At 44.2% G+C, this 13,542-nt stretch overlaps 1 protein-coding gene across 1 annotated transcript in view; it reads left to right on the forward strand.

Moving 5' to 3' along the window:
• The first annotated feature begins 8,825 nt into the window (after window positions 1-8,825).
• Window positions 8,826-13,542, forward strand: part of BRWD1 (bromodomain and WD repeat domain containing 1) — a 177,644-nt gene continuing 172,927 nt past the window's right edge. The window contains exons 1-6 of the mRNA XM_060234233.1: window positions 8,826-9,131; window positions 9,338-9,396; window positions 9,548-9,577; window positions 9,777-9,836; window positions 11,540-11,690; window positions 12,839-12,937. Of these exons, the coding sequence (XP_060090216.1) occupies window positions 9,059-9,131; window positions 9,338-9,396; window positions 9,548-9,577; window positions 9,777-9,836; window positions 11,540-11,690; window positions 12,839-12,937 (472 nt within the window). The 5' untranslated portion in view covers window positions 8,826-9,058. The remainder of the gene's footprint in view (window positions 9,132-9,337; window positions 9,397-9,547; window positions 9,578-9,776; window positions 9,837-11,539; window positions 11,691-12,838; window positions 12,938-13,542) is intronic.

Genomic DNA, 13,542 nt, shown 5'->3' on the forward strand with positions numbered 1-13,542 from the left:
CTGCACCTGCAAAACAGAGAAAGAGACTCATTGCATTTGAGGTGGAGTGCCATTCCACTGGCGGCCAGGGAGGTCCCATCTTGACAGGCAGCAGAGGTGTGTGGGGGGAAAACAAACAACCCCTCAGCACATGATGGAAGCAGCCAACACACACACACACACACCGTGTTCTGGATAAAAGCGTTCCTGACTCGCTTGTAATTCGACAGCCCTGGCAGCTGCAGCATGGGACTGTGTCAAAGCCAAGGACTCTCTTAAAGGGACAGTTGCTGACCTGCCTCCCCACAGGCAACGGAACAGCTGCCAGAACGCCCCCTCCAGCGGTATGCGATGTGGTGACCGCCACATGCCCAAGTGCACTGCCAGGTTCCAGTGCTGGAGATGCTAGCAATCTGCCCAGCCTTGAGCGAGGGGAGGGGGGCAATGCGAGGGTGCACAATTGCACTTACCCGTCCATGTGTGACCACTCCAAAGGATGGATACCTGTTGGGGCTTGGAAACAGGAGAGGTCAGCCATGGAATAGAGACTTTGCTCTCCTCCTCGCAAGTCAAATAACTCACACTGTACTGCTTGCATGCCTTCTATGTGCAGTTCCCTCCACCAAAGCGCTCCCGCCCTCACACTAAGTCCACACGGCAGGGGGCTCCATGGCAGAATTCCGTGCCGCGCACCCTACCCTACCTGAAGAATTTCGTGAGACCAGAGCAGAAGCTTTTCTAGGAGATGGGGAGCAGCGATTGGGTGTTGGGGAGGGGGCTTGCCCAGCCTGGGACATGAGGGGATTGGTGAGGCAATTACATGGCTCCCTAAGGAATTTGCAAGCTTGCGCGGTGGTGGTGGCGGACTTTGTTTTCTGTCTCCACGAGTGTCTATGGGATATGCCAGCATTTTCGTAGTTGTAACTTGGTGCCTCTCATGGGGGGGGGGGGGGCGTTCCCAGGCTGGAAGGTCTTTGGGAGCCAACTAACGCTGGCCACGACCCTAGGGCCGCCCCCTCCTGTGCCAGCATGGCTTCCTCCGCCACAGCTGCACCACAGGTAGGGCAGGGCGCTGCTCCGCCGGCAGCCATGGGCAGGCATACGCTCAGGTGCCCGACGTCAGGCACAAGTCCCATGGAGTGGCACAACTCACACTTATGATGACATAGTGGTTAGTTGACTTCCAAAGTGCTTTCAGTCCCACCCCCCTTAGGATTGTACTGTTAAACACAAACATAAAAGAGGCAATGCAACAGATAGACTTCAACATTAAAATGAACTCTTTATATGCACAAAAGCATGGAGGTTTTCATAGGAATCCTTGTTCATTCCAGTCCAGTTGCTATTGCTTCATAGCAAGGCTCTTTAGGATATTTTTGGCTGCAAATATCTTCAGCATCCACAAAGATGCACAGTACAAAAAGTCTAAACACATAAGTAATACATATATTGTAAGTCCAGGTTAATGCTCCCAGTACTGGAACAGCAGATGAGATTTCCAGGCTTTACGTGGGAAGCTGCAGTTCTTCTCACTTGGATCCCGAATCCCACTTCACCTTTGTTTAAAATATCTCTAATAATTGCACAGGTCACCAGCATTTACCTGCAATAATCCAAAGAAGGCCTTGGAACAAGATTTGTGCAGGTCTTTCCCAACTCTTATGGTGCTGTAGCTTCTTCCAGCTCAAAGCCTAACTTCTCAGAAGCATTAACAAATAGAATATGAAGAAAACTGTATTGCAACAGGTCTAAAACAATAGCTATAAAATTACATATTTTCCACAATCATATGAATTTCCCATTAAAACTCTTTGTCACAACTTCTCTTTTAATTTGTGTGTAATGCTATCACCAGGAATTTAATTCCAAACACTTTTTTTTAATGTTCCCAACTAAATTTGTGCCTAGCTCTAAGGCTCCTTCACTGGACTATGTGCTCTTGAGGATGAGACTCTTATATTTTAAAATCATAGGAGCTCAGGTTAATATAAAACAAAATAAAACTTTATTTTGACTGCATATTAGTTTCAAGATGTATATAGATTTTAGTGAATAATAACAAATTCTGACTGTGTCACTCTTCACATGCTCCTCACTCTCAAATCTTTCTTTTCTTCTTATTCAACTTTCTGACAGCTTCTTTCTCACACCCTCTTTTAATACCCTGACAATATTAGGTTTTGACTATCTAGCCCAGGGGTGGGGAATGTCTTGTCCTGAGGGCCGTTTACAGCCCTCGGGATCACTTGGTCTGGCCCTTGGGGAATGCTGGGCCGAGTCATGTGGCAGCTTCCCTGGCTGGCCAGCAAGGATTGTGGGGTCCTGCCACACTGTGCAGCAGCCTCCCTGGGGCCCAGCTGGCCAGCAGGGATTACAGTACCCAGCCGCACTGCGTGACAGCCTCCCTGGGGCCTGGCTGGCTGGCCAGGATCACTGTGGGGCCTGGAAGAGTCACTGTCACAGTTGGTCTGACCCTTGGGGGTTGCTGGGCTGAGCCGAGCCACATGGCAGCCTCCCCGGGGCCTGGCTGGCCAGCGAGCATCGTGGAGCCCAGCCACGCTTTTTTTCTACAAAAAAAAAAGCCCTGGGCCTAGGCATTTGCCTATGGTGGTGGGTTGGCTGTGTGTATGTGTGTGTGCCAAATTAGGCTCTCCCCAGATTACTTCAAATAGAAAAACAATTATTTATATTAATTTTGCTGGCCTGAAACATTCTCCCTTGGTGGAGCAGTTTTCTAAGCTGATAGTTTTGTATGGCCTGCTAATGATGTTATAAATATCCAAATGGCCCTTAGCAGAAAAGGTTCCCCCACTCCTGATCTAGCCCGTTATGCCCTATTTTTCATCTAAAGAATCTTAATGTTTTTCACAGCATTATATGGTATTCTAAACAGATAACAACTACTTCTCAGACTCTGTAGATTGCTGACTGACCACAACTGACTGCTAATTGTGTAGGGAGTTTATTATGCAGCTTTTTATTTTGATCATATTGTCTTGTTGTTGTAGCTACCTCTTGAACTTTGCCTGTCTGAATCTGATCCTAGGATAATGGTATAGCTGTGTTATTACAGGGCAGGGGAGGCCAACTATGGCTCGGGAGCCATATGTGGCTCTTTCACACATATTATGAGGCTTCCAGAGGTCAAGGAGGAACTTAATGCAGACTTACTCTCAAGTCTTCCCTATGCTACGAGGACTGTTATTCCCAGCTTTTGTTCTTTAAAAAGTCTCCTTCTAACATGGTCATGTTATTATAGTGCATACATAAGTATTTTATCTTTCTGTGCAATTAAAGTATTAAAGACATGTGTGTAGTATTTGTTCATGTCTTGCAGCTCTCAAACATCTGATGTTTATTCTATGTGGCTCTTAGGTAAAGCAAGTTTGACTGCCCATGTTATAGGGTTTTGTCTGGAGGGAAAGGGGATTTAATGGGTTAAGTATTTTGTGCATATTTAACTGCACTTGTTGTATATCGTTTTTAAAAATTTAATTGAAAAAGTAAATGTAAGAAAACCCCTGACTGTTAACTGCTGTACCTGATTCCTCGTCTGATGAAGTGTGCTTGGTCTTAAAGGTGAACTTGACTCCTACTTTGTTCCACTGCTTCCCACATGGCTGCCCACTTGGATCACTCTGTAGAGAGTTCACGTTGACCTCTCTCTCCCCACCCCCACCCCCGCTCCGCCCATACACAGACACTTCTTAGCTCTGCCCATACTCTCTCAGTCACCAACCAATCACCTCACTCATTCCCGCTCTTTCACCCCCCCTTTCTCTACTGCAACTTACCTACAATTAAAGGAACGTACATATATAAATTCAAATCATTAGTCTTAGATGATCTGTCTTAAAGTTTTGAATTTGAAAGTCCCATTAAAAGTTTTAGAGGATCTGTCTTAAAGTTTTGAATAATGTTACAATCATTTGACAGTGCAATCCTGAGATGAGTGGTGAAAGTGCTAAGGGAGCCAAGTAGGCATTATACTGCGTATCTCAGAGCTATGCAGCTGTATCCTGGGGTTATGCTAGTGCAGCTCAAACGGTATAGCAGTGTAGTGGCCAGCCACTGACAGGCCCTTACTGCAGGCAGCCACCAGAGATATGGAAGCATATTTGCTACACCAGAGCAGAATGAGATGTTCCCAGGGGCATGTTGCTCCCTAAGCCTTTTCAGTTTGGGAATGCCCCCCCCCCATTCATGGAAAGTTATGCCAGCAAAAAACATAGGTGCCCATGCAATGGAAAAAGCAAAATGCCCCCAGCTGCAATCCCATCCACAAGCCCTAATATAGCACAGGGTGCAATGGCCAACCACAGCCCTCCCCCACCAGTACATAAACCCAGCCAGAGCAGAGAATACCACAACTGATAAGGTGTGTGACATGGACCTCCATCTCCATGTCTCTGATATGCACCTGAAGAGTTCATAGGGTTGCTCTTGGGTGGCAGGAAATGCACAGAGAAAGCACTCAGTACCATAGAGGGAGAACTTGGTATTTACACTCCAGGGGAAGTGACTAACATCTCCTTTCCAAACCAGTACAAGTACCCAATTTCCTCACATTGAAGGGGTGAGCATGCACTGCCAGATGAACAGAAGCAAGGATCTAAGAACCTTGGCCTCAGAGTCCACATCCTCCTCCCCAGGGATCATTTTGTAGAAAAAGAGGTGCCAGAGCTCATTAGTACAACTTATTTGCAGAACTCATTTACATATGCCACACACCTGTGACATCATTGGAAGCTGTACTAAATTATATCAGCTCAGCATCTACCTTAAAATGCTTCTTGAATTATAATTGTCATAATAAAACCTTACTCCTATCATACTTAAATATCAGAAAGGGGAAAATATCAGAAAGTTTGTCAAATCATATTCAGCAAAATTCTCTCAGGGGGTTTGAACAATGGAGTCCAGAAGCAAGTATTGGGGGGGGGGGGGGGTAAGAAAAAAAGAAAGAAAGAGCACAATAAATTTAGAGGTTCTGGAGCTCTGCTCCTGTGAGCTCCTGCCCAAAATGAGGCCTGCTCCTCCCCACTCACATGCACCATTGGCACTGACTTGACAACACATGCTCCCACAGCCAAGGCTAGCATTGTGTGCATATGGGGGCAAACTGAGCCAGGTCCACTAAGCATATGCCTCAAGTCATGTGATAGGGCTTACAACACTCATGACACCTATTTATTGTACTGCCAGATCAAAGCCCTATGCAGCAATACCAGTAGATGAAACAGACACAGTGGAAGTTAACTTCACATAGGGAATGGGTGTCATTTGGATGGCTACAACATGTGCCTTGAATAGTATCCTGGCAAATGGAGCTCTCCACCCCAGTGGAGGCAATCACAGACCCCACTGGCATGGCTGTACTGGACACAGCCACTATGCTGTTCATCATTGCATGTGCCTCTGTTTGACATCTGTGCAAGTGGCGATTGAACAGGCAGGAGATGTGGATGCTGCCACTCTGCCATGGGGCTGCCATCTCACTTGTTTCAGCTGAGCTCCTGCAGCATCCCAACTCAGGCAGCCGTCTGAATGGCATGTCCACCCAACTCAAAGGTATGCTGTGATAGGAAGGGCTTGTCCCATGGTTTTCCAGAGCAGTTCACAGATGCACAGAGTTCCTATTGGAAGGAATATGCAAGCCCTGTCATTGAATCTCATTACTTTCCCCTTGTTGCTATTCAGTAGAGTTGTGATCTCTGTTTGGAATTGAGCAGATGAGGCTCACTCACTGCTGCCTCCCACCTACACTCCTACCCCATTATCTACCCCAGCCTGTACCCCTACTTCTGTAATTTCCCCATAATGCTTCCTGAAATTACCTCCTCTTCACACACGAGAGGGTGAACTCATGCTGGGATGAAGGTTGTTAGTCTTCACAGGGTCACGGCACCTTTGTTCAATTTAGGTGCAAAATAAAACAAGTTCAGTGGCACCTTAAAGACTAATGACATTTTGATATGAGCATTCATGGGTCACAGCTCACCTCTTTAAATGTTGTAAACTGCAATGGACTAACATGGCCAACCTGCTGCAGTTCCCATGACTTTCCCATTCATGCAGTCTGCTGACTGCTGTGTGCAGCTTGCATGGGGAGTGGCTGGTGGGTGGCCCAAGGGGGATGTGTCTGCTATAGCTTGGGAACATGTTTCTGGGTCTCAGATTCCCCCACAATGCTGCTGGCATTTAGTGAACTATACAGCTTGAAAGCTCACAGAGGAAAAGCTCTGGGATGCAAGGGGGCTGATGTTGTTGGCTTTTTTGAGTGTAGCATGGAGGGATTATAAAGATGTTGGCCAAAATGATGGGTGTTTATTGTGGCACATCTCAGCTGCTTTTGGAGTCTGCAGTGGCAAAACATCAGTTGTGCACAGCTAGCTTGTTCACAGTAATGAGATCCAATGACAGGGCTTGCATGCTCCTTCTGGCTTCTCTCCATGTGTACATCAAACCAGGGGGGCCTGGCCATGCTATCACAGTGCACCCCCATAGCTAGAGACCATGAGGGGAGGGGGCCATGGAGGTGAGAGAAGGAAGCTAGAGAGGCTGGGGATTGCCCCCCTCCCTCCCCTTCCTGCATGATTTAAATTACACAGGAAGGGAGTGCAGGAGCAGCCATGCCCCTCCCATGCAATTTAAAGGGCCTGTTGATCTGCTGATTGGCAGGCACTTTAAATGGCATGAGAAGGAAATGGCTGTTCCTGGGCACCCTTCTGGCATTTAATCACACTGGAGGGGGATGGAGAGGGGCAACCCTGGGATGGGGGGGGGGGTGAGGGGTCCCCAAAACTGTAAGGGGGCTGGGCCTGTCCCAATGCCCTTCCACTGCACCATGCCTGTCTTTGCAATGTTCCCTGCTCAGTCCTATTTGCCTGATGGCATTCTTCCTCTGCATCCATCTGCTTAGCACAGCAGTTAAGGTGTTAGTTTTGGCCATGGGGGTCTGTGGGTTCAAGATCAGTCTTTGTCTAGTGTTTTGCAGGTCTATTGCGGGAGGAATGTGTGGGGGCTGTCTTCTGGCCATCATCCTTGGCCTTCTGTGCCTTGGACACATGGGTATTGTCTGATATGTGATTGCCTTTCCCCAGTTGGCTATAGTGGGCATGTAACCTCCTTTGCTGGAGCCCTGCTGTGTGTTCCCCTCGTGGTGCCCCAAGACCTGTGTCCCTGCATGACAAAAAGAAAGTTGGCTATAGGCTGGGACTCAGGCATTCATATGGGTGAGTTGGCTTCAGGGCTCCTGGCACTCACACCTCATGCTTCTGTTGGAGTTGTGTTGTCACTGAGTCTTTCCTCCCTGGACTTTAGTGCTCTGCTGGATGGTGGTGGTGCTGAGGGCTGTGGCTGCATTGCCAGACAATGGCTGGCTGTGCCTGTGTGTGCAACTCGGGGCACTACTCCCACTGGGACTCCCAATGTGTTCATTCTGTGCATTGGGAAGGGGCATGTCTCTCTCCTCCCAAAAACTAAAGCACTACTGATACACCAACAGCCAGCTGCCATTGCAACAGCAGCCCTCAGGATTGAACTGCCCCACTCAATTCAGTGGAAGTTTACTTTTTTGTAGAGTTGGATGTTTTGTGTATTATTGATGGTCTTTGAATATTTGGATTGTGTATTTGGTATTAGGATTTTTATCTACGACTATCTTTACAACCTGTTGCTTGCTTTTATTTATTTGTTTTACAGGTATTGGCCAGTGATTTTATGGGCAGTTACTTTGCGCTGATTGATTTTCATCTTTAATACAGAGATTTGATTATTCTTTTATCCTATATTTATATCATAATTTTTATCAATTAATATGAATTTGCTGTATTAACATTCTTGTTGTATTTATCCCCCACCCCATGTGAATCAGTTAAGACAATATTTTTTGGACACAGAAAATACAACTAAAATAATGTTAGGCTTCATATTAAATATATGTCAGACACCATCTCAACCCCAACCCACCCTTTGTATCTTGAAGCTTTATGTGGCATCTCACAAACTATAAATTGTTTTCATTTTTTGTATGAAGAGATTTGTGTCATTTATATCAATCATTTTGAACTAGTAGCCTATCCCTATATTGTTTTCTCACATCCACACTTTCTTCCTTCCCCAGTGCTTATTGCTGCAGTTTTGCTGCTCTGAACATAGTCAGGATTACTTACCTGTACCAGGTATGGTTAAAATTAATATAACTGTTAAAGGTAAAAAGATGACTGTGGGCTACTGGAAAATTAGAGCTGAAGTATCACGCACCCACATTTTGGGAGCAAGTGTCATGCCGCGGCGTACTCTGTACTTTCTTACCCAACTCCCACCACAAATAGAAGCTGAGAGCCGTTGCTAAGTGGTAGCGTATCAGACTGGGAGATGCGGGTAACGGTTCATATTAAAATCAACTAGATAACGCGCATTGTCTCTGCTTAACATACCTCAGAAGGTTGCTGTGAAATTTAAAATGGAGGGGAAAAACAGGAAGGAAGAACCGTATACAAATATGACATAATAGATTCTCCTCAGTCACAATAGAGCCCAGACCAAGACCTTTCGCTTTAACCCTTCCTCAGCTCCTCTTCTCCAAATGCTCTTTTTTGGCACCAGTCACTTAAAATAGAAACTTCATCTCCTTCCGCGGTTGGTCCATTTCGATTCTTCCTCAGCAGACGCTTGATTTCCATATTAAATCGTAGTTATTACACTACAGTATGAAAAAAAAAGTTCCAATTCGATAGTGGGTGGATTACATAACAGTTCTATCCCACCAGCTCCGTCACTTGCTGTAAAAGGGACTACTTTTTGCTTCTCACTCGCCAATCCTACTCCAGCATTAGCAGACGAACGTCAGAGCCGTGTCAGGTTCCTCGCCAGTAATGGCAGCGGCGCTAAAAGATTATCTGGAGCGCAAGAGCTAGGGTAGCGCTCGTGAGTGCGTGCGCGCTCCCGCAGGACTTCTTTTCCGTACACATAGAGCGGAGGGTAAATGCTTACAGGATTATGTCGAGCCAGGCTCGGCCCGCTGCGCTAAACAGAGAGCCCTAATCTTGTTCTGGCAACGGTGGTGGCTGCGGATATGGCCGAGTCCTCGTCAGCCTCCAGTTCTTCCTTCAGCACCGGCAGCGTTTCCCTGCCGCTCATTGAATCAGGTAATACGAGAGAGAGAGACGCTGATGGAAAGAAGCAGCGAGAGCGTGTGAGCAAGGCAACTGCGCGGGGCTTCCTGTGCCGCCATCTTACTGTTCCTGGTTGTGAATAAGGGGATCCCCCCCCCTTCCCTGCACTCATCACCTCCCCCCGACATAGCCCAGCCCCAAAATTAATCTCTCTTTCTGTGTGTGTTTCTCTGTTGTAGAACTGTACTTCCTCATAGCTCGCTTCTTGACCACTGGGCCTTGCAGGCGAACGGCGGAGGTGAGTCGTCCTCTTGAAACTGCACCACATTCTCCCCATCTACTCTATGCGCACTGAAGGTCTTCGTAGCGCCCCCGTCGTTTCAGTCAGAGGCGCTTTGTAACATCCCCCCCAACGAAATATCTACTGTTTGTTTTCCTTCTCTATGCAGGTGCTGGTGCAGGAGCTGGAGCAGCACCAGGTCTGTGTTATTTTTTGTGTTAGATTGGATTTTCCTCTCCTTTTGCTCCTCAATTTTACCTCTCCTCCACCTTCCCGGTTTTATTATGGCACTTTATCAATCAAACAAGTTCTATACTACACTGCAAGCATTTGTAATGCTTTCTTATTTTCATATCTCACTGCTCTTTTTTCTCATTTGCTCTTTCTTTCTATTTTAGTTACTTCCTAAAAGATTGGATTGGAAAGGTAAAAAACATTGTAGAAGTTATGAAGACTTGGTGAGTTTTTAAAAAGTTCTTTTTGTTTAGGAGATTAAAAAAAATTGTGGAAGAAACAATATTTTTCACTTCACAGCTTAACTATACTTTGTTGGGAAGGTTCATTAGTAAACTAGTTAGAAGCTGTAAATGGGAGTCAACAAACGGAAGATGTCATCCCTGAGAGGAGGTGGAGCATATGAATGTGTCACCAGCATTTGTTTTTGCCTGTGATTTAGGATGAGGCAGCTTGAAAAAGCCTTTTATTTTTAAATTCTACAGAAGATTTTCTTTAAAGAAAATCCTTTTGTTTCCAAGTTTTTTTTGTTATTAGTGCCTGATATTTTTATCCAAAAAATACAGGGAGTTGTTTTCACAAGAGGTTTGGATTGGTTCTAGATTCACACTGAACAATGTTAATATTTTTATTCTGAAGATTCAGCATATATTTAAGGATGCATTCTTGTAAAAGGACATTTTAAATATTCATGCCAAACCCTTCTTGTGGACTTTGAGGTTTATGGAGGCAAAGAGGAATTACCTGTTATGTTGCAGTGCAGATACAGAATCCGTGAACTGCTTTGTCCTTCATTTTTCCCCTTCAGATATTACAGGTAGTTAAAACTTAAATTATGTTATACCCCAGTTTTAAACATATTTTTAAGTAGGCACAATTGATTGTGAGGGATTTTCCTTTCATATAGTATACTTAGGGTGGAACTCAGTTTGTATCCTTGCTTTCCTTGTTACATTGCTAGACTGAATTATGAGAGAGTTACTTAAAAAAAATACTGTGGAGGCAATAGAAAAGAGCAAAAGTTCAGTAGCACCGTAAAGACTAACAAAATATGTGGCAGGGTATTAGTTTTCATGAGTCATACCTTGTTAATCTTTAAGGTGCTACTGGACTCTTGTTCTTTTCAACAGCTACAGACAGACTAATATAGCTACCCATCTTAATCTGTCTCCAGTGTGGAGGCAGTAAGTCTATGTTAACTTGCTTGAGAATCCCTCTTGAACACTGTGGAACTGGTTTTTTTAATAGATGCACAGGAGTAACTTCAGCTAGTGCAGCTAAAACCTGAAAATATTACATTACAACTGAGATTTTGAACTTTTCCACATCTCCCTCTGACAACATTTGTATTTGTTACAGTACAAAAGTTTAATACTTAGTATTCCATTGTAATGCTTACATGTTGACAATCACAGTAGTGTAAGACATTCGTGGGCATTCGATGAAATTGCTGAGCAGACAGGTTAAAACGGATAAAAGGAAGTACTTCTTCACCCAAAGGGTGATTAACATGTGGAATTCACTGCCACAGGAGGTGGTGGCGGCCACAAGTATAGCCACCTTCAAGAGGGGTTTAGATAAAAATATGGAGCAGAGGTCCATCAGTGGCTATTAGCCACAGTGTATGTGTGTATATAACATTTTTTGCCACTGTGTGACACAGAGTGTTGGACTTGATGGGCCGTTGGCCTGATCCAACATGGCTTCTCTTATGTTCTTATGTTCTTAAGACAGTGTTTCTTTCTGCTATGTTTGTTGCTTTTATCACTAGCAAAGACTGTTCAGTGGTTCTGATAAATGCATAAGAATGAAGTGTAAAAGCAGTCTTGTGCAGTATTTGGGCCTGGGTTTGCAGCTGCTAATAGTTTGTGTATATTCACATTTCATTATTAGTTCTTCATGTAGTCTAAATTCTATTTGTGCATAGGTCTTATCTAACAAACATGTGGCTCCAGATCACTTGCTGCAAATTTGTAAACGGATTTGCCCTATACTGGATAAGGAGATTCCACCCAGCATTCCGAGAGTTTACTCCTTGCTGGGTGCAGGGAAGCAGTCTTTACTGCGCACAGCAAAAGGTACATTCTAATTGTATAGTATGTTAAACTTTAGTTAAAGGAATAATATGAACTTTGCAGATGTTAACATACTTAGCTGGCTTTCAGACCAAAACGTGAACATTTCTTATTCACATGTTGAGGCTGTCAGGATACATTCACCTTTGAGCATATGCTTGCTTCCTGTAGAAACCCACATTAATGCTGGGTTTCAGTATACTGGTTTGGACTGTTAATTGTAGGTTGAACAAAAATGTCACATGTTGTTCTGCATGGTGCTTTGCCATGACATTGATTTTTGTCTGAGTACACCCCTCCCTGCTTAAATGCAGCCATAGTTGTTGAAATAATCTGTATTTTATGAGAAGACTCTTAAAATGTGAATTTCTATATATGATTGGCCAAAGAACCAGTGAAGTGAAGCTAGTATTTTGGTGATCAAAGGGCCAGGGCATATATTCTATTTATTGAAATGTTTTTAGTGCCTTTTTGTCACAGGGTAATTATTCTGCAAACAAGATTAAGGTATTGGAGAAAGGCTCTGCAATTGTATGCTCTTTTCTTTCTCATCACAGAGGGTGATTGAAATGCAGAGTTCATTGCCAGAGGATATAGTGATGGCAACAGGAATAAGCAGTTTTAGAAGGAGATTAGATAGATTCAGGGCTTTTTTTGTAGAAAAAGCCCAGCAGGATGCCATTTACGTATTAGGCCATGCCCCTGACATCACTGTTTCACACAGGGCCTTTTTGTAGGAAAAGCCCAGTAGGAACTCATTTGCATATTAGGCTGCACCCCTTGATGGCAAGCCAGCCAGAACTGTGTTCCTGTACGTTCCTCCTCAAAAAAAGCCCTGGATACATCTATTCTCTATTAATCCATCAGTAGCTACCAGCCATGTGACTGATGGGAACTTCCACTTTTAGAGGCAATAAATCTCTGAATCACAGAGCCGGGAGGCAACATCAGGGGAAGATCTCTGTCTCTGTTCCCTCTTGTTGGCATCCAGACAAATTGGTTGGCCACTATATGAAAAAGGATGCTGGATTAGATAGACCTCTGCACACTTAACTCACTACACCAAACTGGCTCATGTTTATAAAAAGAGGGAAACAAGGATTGTTCTGCAAGGAATCATAATGGGCACATAACTGGAACTTCCTTTACAGATAGCAGAAATGCAGTTCGGAAAAGCTCTTTCATTGCTGCCCTTTATAGAGGAAGACCCCCTGAAATACCCGTTAACTATGTTCAACAACCAAATCTTGGTAAGTAGATTAGTCATAAATAAATATACTAGAAGATCCAAAACAATAGATGAAAGGAGGAATGGAATATAGTCAGATCATAATATATCTGGCTTGGAACGATTATGACTGAAGAATGGATTTTAAGAGTGACGTGATGGAAGCATTCTGTTTGTTACATTGACTGACATGTTACTGATGCCTTTCTCAGATATGTTGTAAAGACATATGTACCAGGCTAAGATATTTTGTTGTCTAGTCTAAATCTGATTGTCCTTTGTTTTTGTTATATTGCATTGGCTAGTCAGTTGTTATTCAAATGATGAAGGTATGACTTTGAGGAGCCACTATGCTCTTCCTTTTATGTACCTAAAACGCTTAATGTCAACCCTATCAAAGTAGGAGTAAGAGAACTGAGAAGATAGCATGAGGTAAGAATTTCTACTATATGAGAGAGGTAAACATTTTATAACAAGAACTAGATATCATAAATACTAGCCTTGTTTTGCTGGTATTCCATCTTGTTCAGATACAGAGAGATTAATTCTAGCAGCCTGTATCTTATTTTTTTTCTTGCTCACTCCAAGATCTGAATCACCAGTTGTTCTTTTCCAGTTTGTTGGCAG

The sequence above is a fragment of the Heteronotia binoei genome, chromosome 3, assembly GCF_032191835.1.
Source record: "Heteronotia binoei isolate CCM8104 ecotype False Entrance Well chromosome 3, APGP_CSIRO_Hbin_v1, whole genome shotgun sequence".
In the NCBI taxonomy this organism is placed as follows: domain Eukaryota; kingdom Metazoa; phylum Chordata; class Lepidosauria; order Squamata; family Gekkonidae; genus Heteronotia; species Heteronotia binoei.